This window comes from Leuciscus leuciscus (assembly GCF_965113295.1).
Source record: "Leuciscus leuciscus genome assembly, chromosome: 22".
Taxonomy (NCBI): domain Eukaryota; kingdom Metazoa; phylum Chordata; class Actinopteri; order Cypriniformes; family Leuciscidae; genus Leuciscus; species Leuciscus leuciscus.
In genome coordinates, this window is record NC_138746.1 from 36,993,436 (window position 1) to 37,003,885 (window position 10,450).

Consider the following 10,450-nt stretch of genomic DNA (forward strand, 5'->3'; position numbering starts at 1 on the left):
GACCCTGAGCTCGTCACACCCATCAAAACCCTGAGTATTTATTGTTATGGGACCAATAGCTACGGTTTTATTCACAATGGATGTTTTATCTGTATTGTTTATTTGTATTAAACTGCTATCAGACATCTTCTTTTTCCCGGTGTCTTCATTATGAAAGGCCATTCATTCACACAAGCGATGTTTCCATCCAAAGTTGTGAAAGTTGCAGTGTTTCCCATGTGTTCAAGAGAAGAAGATCATCACTTCCTGGGGAAACGCCTCGTGTCTTTATCCAGGGTTCGTACGAGGTGCTTCAATTCGATTTTCTGATATTCAAGTCCTGGAAAAACCCTTTTTAACAAGATATGTAAAATTAGGGTTTCATTTTATCTATAAAACAATCTTTTCACGCAAAATTAAAGCTGTAGTCCGTCTGATATAGATATTGAGGCATTTCTCATGGATATGAGTGTGATATTGCTCATATAAATATCCAAGTATATATTACAGCTTTCATTTTTCAGGTCCATCATATATTCATGAGAAATAAATCGGTGTGAAAGAGGAAAGCGATATCTTTGTCGTAGTATCCTGTGTTACCGCAGTCATTGCTTGTGCTGCACTTTTATTTCTACCAATTTGTTTTATTCGCTTATTTTCCTTTATCTATTTAAATTTTTTAGTATTTGAAAGATAATAAAGATATTGTTTGATAAATGAGATCTCAGATTGTAGTCCTTGAAAACTGAAAAAATTGTGCTTAAAGTCCTTGATAGTTCTGGAATTTCATTTTACAGTCTCTGTACAAACCCGGTGTATTGCTCTAACACGTCAATAACTCCTGCTCACTATAAGCGAGTGTGTCTCGAGTGTCAGACGAAACACAGTAAACGCTGTCATGTTCTCTGGCGTTCGGATGTTGGTGTTCGGGAACACACTCGTGTGTGAGACGCTTCTGGAGGGAATTAAACCAAATCATTCTGATCACACACTTAGAACCAACATTAGAGATGCTGCGATGCCATTGGTCCACTGGATACTCCAGTTATCCAATCACAGCTGACGCTGAGGAAAAGTCACATGAGGTTTTGTTGAGGGATTTAATGTTTTCATGGAGTTTATGTGCATGTCTGACTATATAAAAAAAAAATAGTCAGACATGCCAACTCGCTCCCGGTTGGTGATGGACCAGACCAGTGGCCTGCAGTCAGCTCAAACCAGCTCTCAGTCTGTGTCCCAGATCAGCGGCCAGCGGCCTGCAGTCAGCACAATCTTGTTACCAGTCTGTGGACCAGCCCAGTGGCCTGCAGTCAGCACAAGCCCGTTACCAGTCTGTGTCCCAGCTCAGCGGCCTGCAGTCAGCCCAATCCCGTTACCAGTCTGTGTCCCAGCCCAGCAGTCTGCAGTCAATACAAGCCCGTTTCCAGTCTGTGGACCAGCCCAGTGGCCTGCAGTCAGCACAAACTAGCTCTCAGTCTGTGTCCCAGATCAGCGGCCTGCAGTCAGCACAATCACGTTACCAGTCTGTGGACCAGCCCAGTGGCCTGCAGTCAGCACAAACCAGCTCTCAGTCTGTATCTCAGATCAGCGGCCTGCAGTCAGCAAAATACCGTTACCAGTCTGTGTCCCAGCCTCGCAGTCTGCAGTCAGCACAAGCCCGTTATAAGTCTGTGGACCAGATCAGTGGCCTGCAGGTAGCATAAACCAGCTCTCAGTCTGTGTTCCAGATCAGCGGCCTGCAGTCAGCACAATCCCGTTACCAGTCTGTGCTCCGACCCAGCAGTCTGCAGTCAGCACAAGCCCGTTACCAGTCTGTGTCTCAGCACCGCAGTCTGCAGTCAGCACAAGTCCGTTACCAGTCTGTGTTCCGACCTAGCAGTCTGCAGTCAGCACAATCTTGTTACCAGTCTGTGGACCAGCCCAGTGGCCTGCAGTCAGCACAAGCCCGTTACCAGTCTGTGTCCCAGCTCAGCGGCCTGCAGTCAGCCCAATCCCGTTACCAGTCTGTGTCCCAGCCCAGCAGTCTGCAGTCAATACAAGCCCGTTACCAGTCTGTGGATCAGCCCAGTGGTCTGCAGTCAGCACAAACCAGCTCTCAGTTTATGTCCCAGTTCAACGGCCTGCAGTCAGCACAATCTCGTTACCAGTCTGTGGACCAGCCCAGTGGCCTGCAGTCAGCACAAACCAGCTCTCAGTCTGTATCTCAGATCAGCGGCCTGCAGTCAGCAAAATACCGTTACCAGTCTGTGTCCCAGCCTCGCAGTCTGCAGTCAGCACAAGCCCGTTATAAGTCTGTGGACCAGATCAGTGGCCTGCAGGTAGCATAAACCAGCTCTCAGTCTGTGTTCCAGATCAGCGGCCTGCAGTCAGCACAATCCCGTTACCAGTCTGTGCTCCGACCCAGCAGTCTGCAGTCAGCACAAGCCCGTTACCAGTCTGTGTCTCAGCACCGCAGTCTGCAGTCAGCACAAGTCCGTTACCAGTCTGTGTTCCGACCTAGCAGTCTGCAGTTAGCACAAGCCTGTTACCAGTCTGTAGACCAGCCCACTGGCCTGCAGTCAGCGCAAACCAGTTCTCAGTCTGTGTCTCAGCTCAGCGGCCTGCAGTCAACCTAATCTCGTTACCAGTCTGTGTCCCAGCCCAGCAGTCTGCAGTCAGCACAAGCCTGTTACCAGTCTTTGGACCAGCCCAGTGGCCTGCAGTCAGCACAAACTAGCTCTCAGTCTGTGTCCCAAATCAGTGGCCTGCAGTCAGCACAATCCCGTTACCAGTCTGTGTCCCAGCTCAGCGGCCTGCAGTCAGCCTAATCCCGTTACCAGTCTGTGTCTCAGCCCAGCAGTCTGCAGTCAGCACAAGTCCGTTACCAGTCTGTGGACCAGCCCAGTGGTCTGCAGTCAGCACAATCTCGTTACCAGTCTGTGGACTGTTTTACGGACCATTCTGGCATCCAACAACCCGCCCAAGCCAGATCATAGTCTGTGGACCAGTCTGGCATCCAACAACCCGCCCAAGCCAGATCATAGTCTGTGGACCAGTCTGGCATCCAACAACCCACCCAAGCCAGCTCACAGTCTGTGGACCAGTCTGGCATCCAATAACCCACCCAAGCCAGCTCACAGTCTGTGGACCAGTCTGGCATCCAACAACCAGCCCAAGCCAGCTCACAGTCTGGCATCCAACAACCAGCCCAAGCCAGCTCACAGTCTGTGGACCAGTCTGGTATTTAATAACCAGCCCAAGCCAGCTCACAGTTTGTTGAACTATCAGGTAGCATGCTGTCAGCCTAAGCTAGCTTACAATCTATGGATCAATCTCGTATCCAACACCTCGCCCAAGCCAGCTCACAGTCTGTGGACCAGTCTGGCATCTAACAACCAACCCAAGCCAGCTCACAGTCTGTGGACCAGTCTGGCATCCAACAACCAGCCCAAGCCAGCTTACAGTCTGTGGACCAGTCTGGCATCCAACAATCAGTCCAAGCCAGCTCACAGTCTGGCATCCAACTACAAACATATGTGGACCAGTCTGGCATCTAACAACCAGCCCAAGTCAGTTCACAATCTGTTGAACTGTCAGGTAGCCTGCTATCAGCCCAAGCCAGTTCACAGTCTGTGGACCAGCCCAGTGGCCGGCTGTCAGCACAAGCCCGTTACCAATCTGCGTCCTGGCCAAGCAGTCTGCAATTAGCATAAGCCCGTTACCAGTCTGTGTCCCAGCCCAGCAGTGTGCAGTCAGCACAAGCCCGCTACCAGTCTGTGGACCAGCCCAGTGGCCTGTCGTCAGTGCAAACTAGCTCCTTGTCTGTGTCCCAGATCAGCGGCCTGCAGTCAGCACAATCTCGTTACCAGTCTGTGTCCCAGCCCAGCAGTTTGCAGTCAGCACAAGCCCGTTACCAGTCTGGGTCTTAGCCTAGCAGTCTGCAGTCAGCACAATCTCGTTACCAGTCTGTGTCCCAGCCCAGCAGTCTGCAGCCAGCACAAGCCTGTTACCAGTCTGTGGACCAGCCCAGTGGCCTGCAGTCAGCACAAACCAGTTCTCAGTCTGTGTCCCAGATCAGCGGCCTGCAATCAGCACAAGCCGTTACCAGTCTGTGGACCAGCCCAGCAGTCTGCAGTCAGCACAAGCCCGTTACCAGTCTGTGTCCCAGCCCAGTAATCTGCAGGCAGCACAAGCCCGTTACCAGTCTGTGTCTGTACTTAAAATATTGTGTATGTACTTAAAAAAATATATCGCCTTTACAAAAAATCAAAATAAAATAAAGTTGTCCTCCGAAGAGGGGGGGTGAAGGTAAAAAAAAAAAAAAAAAAAAAAAAAAGGATTTTTAATGTGATATCCCAAATTGTGCATATAAAAAGGTGGATGGAAACACAGCTTGAACTGTACAGAGATGATGTAATCACTGTCAGTGTGAACGCGGTTTAAGAGTTTGATGTTTTCTTTTCATCATCATTCTGTTTAGAGTTCGTCTTGTGCACCAGTGACCCACTGAACATCAGTGAACCCGACCGGAGACGAATGAGCTTGTAGAGGAAACGTCTCGGGTTACGACTGTAACCTTTGTTCCCTGAGAAGGGAACGAGATGCTGCGTCGAGAATCGACACATTGGGGAACGAAATGCCCACTGCGCCACACTGAGAGATATACACCCTGGTGTGAAGCAATCTGGCACACTCAAGACGAGAGCACTTGTGAGCCCGGTGTAGAGGGCAGATCTATACTGTAATGTCTTATGAAGGTGTGTGGGGAGGCCCAGCCTGCGGCATCACAGACCTCTTGAAGGGAAACACCCGCTAACAAAACTTTAGAGGAAGCCACTCCTCTGGTTGAGTGGGCTCTTATTAGAAGAGGCGAAGGCAAGCTGCGCGCCTCATAAGCCGAAGAAATAGCTTCTACAATCCATCTGCTGATAGTTTGCTTAGAGGCAGGGGAACCCTTCTTAAGTGACCCAAAACACACAAGTAACTGATCCGACTTCCTCCAGCCCGAGGTTCTCTGAACATAGGCCTCAAGGGCTCGGACCGGGCATAAAAGATATAGCTTTGCTTGCTCATCGGACACATGCGGTGGAGGATGAAATGCCTGAAGAATTACAGACTGTGCCACATTTGTTGGCACCTTATGAATGAATGAATGAATGAATGAGGCATTTATATAGCGCTTTCATATGTACTACTGTACACCCAAAGCGCTTTACAATCATATCAGGGGATCTCTCCTCAACACCACCAGTATGCAGCATCCACTTGGATGATGCGACGGCAGCCACAGTACAACGGTGCCAGTGCGCTCACCACACACCAGCTATAGGTGGAGAGAGGAGAGGGAGTGATGGAGCCAATTCAATGGAAGGGGATTATTAGGAGGCCATGATTGGTAAGGGCCAATGGGTGGAATGTGGCCAGGCCACCGGGGTTACACTCCTACTCTTTACGAGAAGTGCCATGGGATTTTTAATGACCACAGAGAGTCAGGACCTCGGTTTTACGTCTCATCCGAAGGACGGTGCTCTCTGACAGTATAGTGTCCCCGTCACTACACTGGGGCGTTAGGACCCACACAGACCACAGGGTGAGCGCCCCCTGCTGGCCTCACTAACACCTCTTCCAGCAGCAACCTGTTTTTCCCCAGGAGGTCTCCCATCCAGGTACTAACCAGGCTCAACACTGCTTAGCTTCAGTGGGCAACCAGTCTTGGGCTACAGGGTGACATGGCTGCTGGCAGGTCTAGGGTGGAGAATGACTCTTACTCTGCCGGGATATTAACTCCACCGTCTCGGGGTGGAGTCTCCATTCCCTGGGCCTTAGCCCCTGCCTCGACAGGATGTCTGCTCCCACATTTTCGTCCCCAGGGATAAACATAGCTCTGACTGAGAGAAATTTGCCCTGGGACCACAGAAGAACCTGATGCGCCAGTTAGATCTATAATAGGACGTAACCTTGTAACGCTCTGACCGAACTAAACAGCCGAGTTTACAAAATAATTAGGATCGCCTGTTCCCGTTGTCTGTTCCGTATATCAATAACTAATTTGCAAGAGATCACAAATAACACAAAGAGATATGTTTAGCCAACATCCTCTGTGTATTTACAACTTCACAGAATAAATAACCACCTATACAAATTCCTCTTGAAACAAACTTTGTTGTATTATTTTAATTTAATACTGTGAAGCTGCTTTGATACAATCTGTATTGTGAAAAGCGCTATACAAATAAACTTGACTTGACTTGACTTGACTATACAATCATACCTTATACAACACCTCTATATACAACCAGTTGAGAATGTGTGGATGTGTGTGAGTGCGTGCGGAAAGTCATATAGTCCAGCGTGTATATACAATGTTAGGATCAGCCTCACCGGTAACAATGTCAAGTCCGAGAGCGTGATCAATGAAGTCGAAAACTGTCCTAAGTCCTCTGAACAAAGTAATCCTGGCAGCGAGCCCACTGAAATACTCCCAGGAGGATCGGCGACTCTGCGCTTCCAGGACAGTCAACTACGGGATAATCCACATACACACCGTCAGGTTTGTGAATGAGAAGATGCTTCTCCCGACGACCGGCATACCGGTTCCTTATATGGCCAAACTCCTAGTCATTTCCTGTTTACATGACAGGACCACACGTGACGAAACGTCACGCTCAGATCTCGCGTGAACAATAATGAGGTTCCCAACACACAAAAGAAGAGGCATACAGCGTACAAAGGAAAGCCGACAAGGTAATACATAAAGTGCCACAATATATTTAGTTATGTGGTACTAACCTTATTTATAACTTCCCTTTATGTGGCCACGCTACATAGATACCCCCCCCCCTTCGGCATAGGCGGAGAACGTCCGTACCAGCGTTTTAAGTTCACCACATTTACATTGTCTGTTTTAAGTGGAATGCCCCAACTCACAGTGTAATTTATTGGACCCATTCTTTTTATTACTTCAGCTGGACCCTCCCACTTGGGCGCTAGCTTGGCAGAAAATCTACTGGAGGCCGATGAGAGAGGGTGAGTCTTAATCCAGACTAGATCACCCGGCTTGAATTGCGCATCCTTCCGTCGGGCATTATAATATCTAGCTTGTCTGGATTGTTGTACCCCTACTCTGAATTTGACCTCCTCTGCCATGTTGTTTTGACGTTCGACTAGAGTATATGAAGTTTGGTCAGGCGTGGCAGGTCTAAGGATCAACCTCTCCAGAGGTCCATGAAGCTGACGACCCAACATTAACTCAGCCGGAGCTCTACCGGTGGTCTCTTGGTGAGCTGTATTGATGGCGAACCTTAGCTCCGGTAACCACTGATCCCACGTCTGATGATATTGTCCTACATAGGACGCAATCATGGTTTTTACAGTCCTGTTAAAAATTTCAGTCAGGTTGGTTTGCGGATGATAGCTGGTGGTGAGTTTCTGGATGCTTCCCCAAGACCTGCATAGTTCAGATAGCACATTGGATGTGAATTGTGCTCCCCGGTCCGACACCAGGTATTTCGGCACTCCCCATCTGGTGAAGATTTCCTCTCTTAGAATTTTAACTATTTTCTGTGTCTTGCTATCTCGCAAGGGGAACAGCTCTACCCACTTTGTGAAATAGTCGACAATCACCAGAAGGTATGTGTTTTGTTTTTTACTCAGAGGAAACGGACCCATGAAATCCATACCTAATGTGTGTCCCGGTTCATGAACTTGGGTATGCTGTAGGAATCCGCTAGGTTTTGTATTGTCATGTTTGTATTTTTGACAGATCTCACAACCCTTGACGTATTGCCATACGTCTTTACGGACAGATGACCACCATGCTACTTCCAATAGCCGCAACAAGGTTTTTAGACGGCCCAGATGTCCTCCTAATGGGATATCATGGAAGTAATGCAAAAAACCTGCTATCATCTCCTGAGGCACTACCAACTGGAATCTCTCTCCCGTATTCTTGACAGGTATCCACCGATATACCACCCCCTGATGTTCTTCGAAGGTGATCCGTTGATCTTGAGCCTTATGGGTTTGGTGGGATCCCCGCAGGAGAGCAATGGCATTGTCTCGACTTTGGGCCTGCGAGATTTCTCCTAGCGTGTGAGGTATGTCTGAAGCACATTTGGGTGTAGTTATGGTCATACAAGGCACACTGTCTTTTTCCAACGGCTCGTAAGCTCTAGACAAGGCATCTGGCCCTAGATTGAGACATCCTCTACGATGATGTACCTGGAAAGTGAACTGTTGCAGTCTCAGTGTCCACCGGGTTAACCGTGAAGAGGTTTTGGGGCAATTAAACGCCCACGTTAATGCAGCATGATCACTATAAATGTCAAAAGGCCTTCCTTCCAGATAATGTCTCCATTTTTCCACCGGCCAGACCACTGCTAGACACTCTTTTTCAGATGTAGAATAGTTTAACTCTGGTCCTCTCAAGGTCCTAGATGCATAGGCTATTACCCTTTCCCCCTCTGGAGTAAGTTGGGAGATAATAGCCCCTAGTCCCACGTCACTGGCATCGGTGTGTACCTGAAAGGGTTGACTGAGGTCCGGTTGCACTAAGACGGGTGGATCTTGCAATCTCAGCTTGATAGTCTCCAGACTGATTTGGCACTCAGGCGTCCATTCCCATTTTACCCCTTTCTTCTTTAAATGGTTTAAAGGAGCAGTGATGTCCGCAAAGTGAGGAATGAACTTGTGGTACCAACCCGCCAATCCTAAGAAGCGTTGGAGTGCTTTAAGGTCTTTAGGAGGAGGATAATCAGCCACCGCCTGGGTCTTTTCCGGATCCACTTCTACTCCTCTCTCCGACACCATGTGTCCCAGGAATTTTAGTTGACGTTTAAAGAAGTGACACTTCTTCATGTTGAGAGTAAGTGAAGCCTGGTTAAGTCGGTGTATAATGGTGTTCAGGTGTTGTACATGTTCTTTTAATGTCCGGGAATAAATTATAATGTCGTCAATATATACAAAGCAAATCTTCCCCCTCAATTCCGCTAGGATCTTCTCCATCAGCCTCTGGAACGTGGCTGCGGCATTCCTGAGACCATACGGCATAGAGCGGAATTGGTAGAGCCCCTGGGTAGTGATAAAGGCAGTTTTACTCTTACTAGCCTCCTCCATTTCCACTTGCCAATATCCTGACCGCAAGTCCAATGTACTGAACCAGGAGGCGCCTTCCATGGATTCCAGTATGTCATGGATGAGTGGCATTGGATATGCGTCAGGTAAGGTTTTACTATTAAGCTTCCTATAGTCAATACAGAACATGTAAGTCCCATCCGCTTTGGGGACCAGGACTACGGGTGATGCCCATGGAGAGAAAGAGGGTTCGATGATGTTATCACATAGCATTTGTTCGACTTGCTCGTCTATTATTTTTTTCTTGAATGGAGAAACTCTGTAAGCCCTTGATTTCACAGGCATTTCATCACATAAGAGGATCTTGTGTTGTTCTACAGATGTTTTCCCGAGCAGCTTGGAAGTGGTATGAGGCCAGGTCTCGATCAGCTTCCGCAACTCTTCCTGGTTGTCAGAGTCCCAGTTGGGAGTAACTTCAGCAACTGGCGAAGCGAGAGATGGCTGCCATGTTGAAGGTAAGGCGTAATAAAGACTCACTGTAGCAGAAGTGTGTCCTCTTTCCCCTACCGGAAGCGTAGCCACTCCAGGATTTATGGTAGCCGGTATAAAAGAGTGATACATATAACCTTTGCCCACTTTCAGCCCGTATCTACCTTGGCCTACATCCACGATAGCTTCAGTGGCTCTGAGGAAATCCAAGCCAGCGATCAAGGGAAACGCCAGGTGAGCATCCTTCATGATATATGTATCCACCCCACATACTTTCTCATGCCAGTTGTAACAGATGGTTTTCTTATTGAAAGCTTGATGTACCTTCCTGTCTGCCATAATGAACCGTTGAAGGGGGACTAGGTGATCAGCATTCATTTCACCCCCTAACTGTTTCCACAGATTTTCTTGCATCAGGGTGTACGTGCTCCCTGTATCCAGTACAGCCTTCACCTCTTGGCCCCTTATCGTTACCGGCACTACCAGAAGGGAACTTATAGGATGCGGTTGTGCAATCGATAATCCAGCCAGGTTTTTAGAGGTATTATGTTCATTTGGTCTCTTGTGGGTCTTTTCTCTCCCATTCTGACTATCCACCTTCTGCCAGTAATCCTTAGCTCCCATGCAGTCTTTTTCCACCATTGAACCCACTTTAACCAGTTGTTCCACTGTTTTCACTGTTCCCCTTAAACAGCCTGCAACCCTGGGGTTGGTATTGTTGAGAATGCGGCTCACCGTCTCTTCCTCAGACATATCAGGCTTCCACTTAAGACAGAGGGCTCGGTAATAGTAGGCAAAATCTCTTAGGCGTTGACGTGGCTGCTGCACCAGAGACCTTAGCTTATCTTCCACTTCGGCAAGATAATCATCTGGTAAAAAGGCATCCATAAATGCCTCTTTGAAAGACTGCCAATCTGTCACCTTACTCCTC

General features: G+C 48.3%; 1 protein-coding gene and 1 long non-coding RNA gene across 3 annotated transcripts in view; both read left to right on the top strand.

Moving 5' to 3' along the window:
* The window catches only part of slc30a6 (solute carrier family 30 member 6), a 26,647-nt gene extending 26,520 nt beyond the window's left edge, over positions 1 to 127 (top strand). Inside the window, exon 15 of the mRNA XM_082154743.1 lies at positions 1 to 127. This exon is cut by the window's left edge and continues 445 nt beyond it. Within this exon, the coding sequence (XP_082010869.1) occupies positions 1 to 8 (8 nt within the window). The 3' untranslated portion in view covers positions 9 to 127.
* Positions 128 to 6,758: 6,631 nt separating this feature from the next.
* On the top strand, positions 6,759 to 10,209 carry LOC309487307. 2 transcript variants are annotated; one of them, XR_014201823.1, is made up of 8 exons: positions 6,759 to 7,268; positions 7,350 to 7,461; positions 7,541 to 8,054; positions 8,613 to 8,821; positions 8,950 to 9,176; positions 9,411 to 9,545; positions 9,673 to 9,753; positions 9,922 to 10,209. It is a non-coding gene; the product is annotated as an uncharacterized lncRNA (long non-coding RNA). The 2 variants fall into 2 exon arrangements; XR_014201822.1 differs by having other exon boundaries at positions 8,613 to 9,176.
* Positions 10,210 to 10,450: the final 241 nt, after the last annotated feature.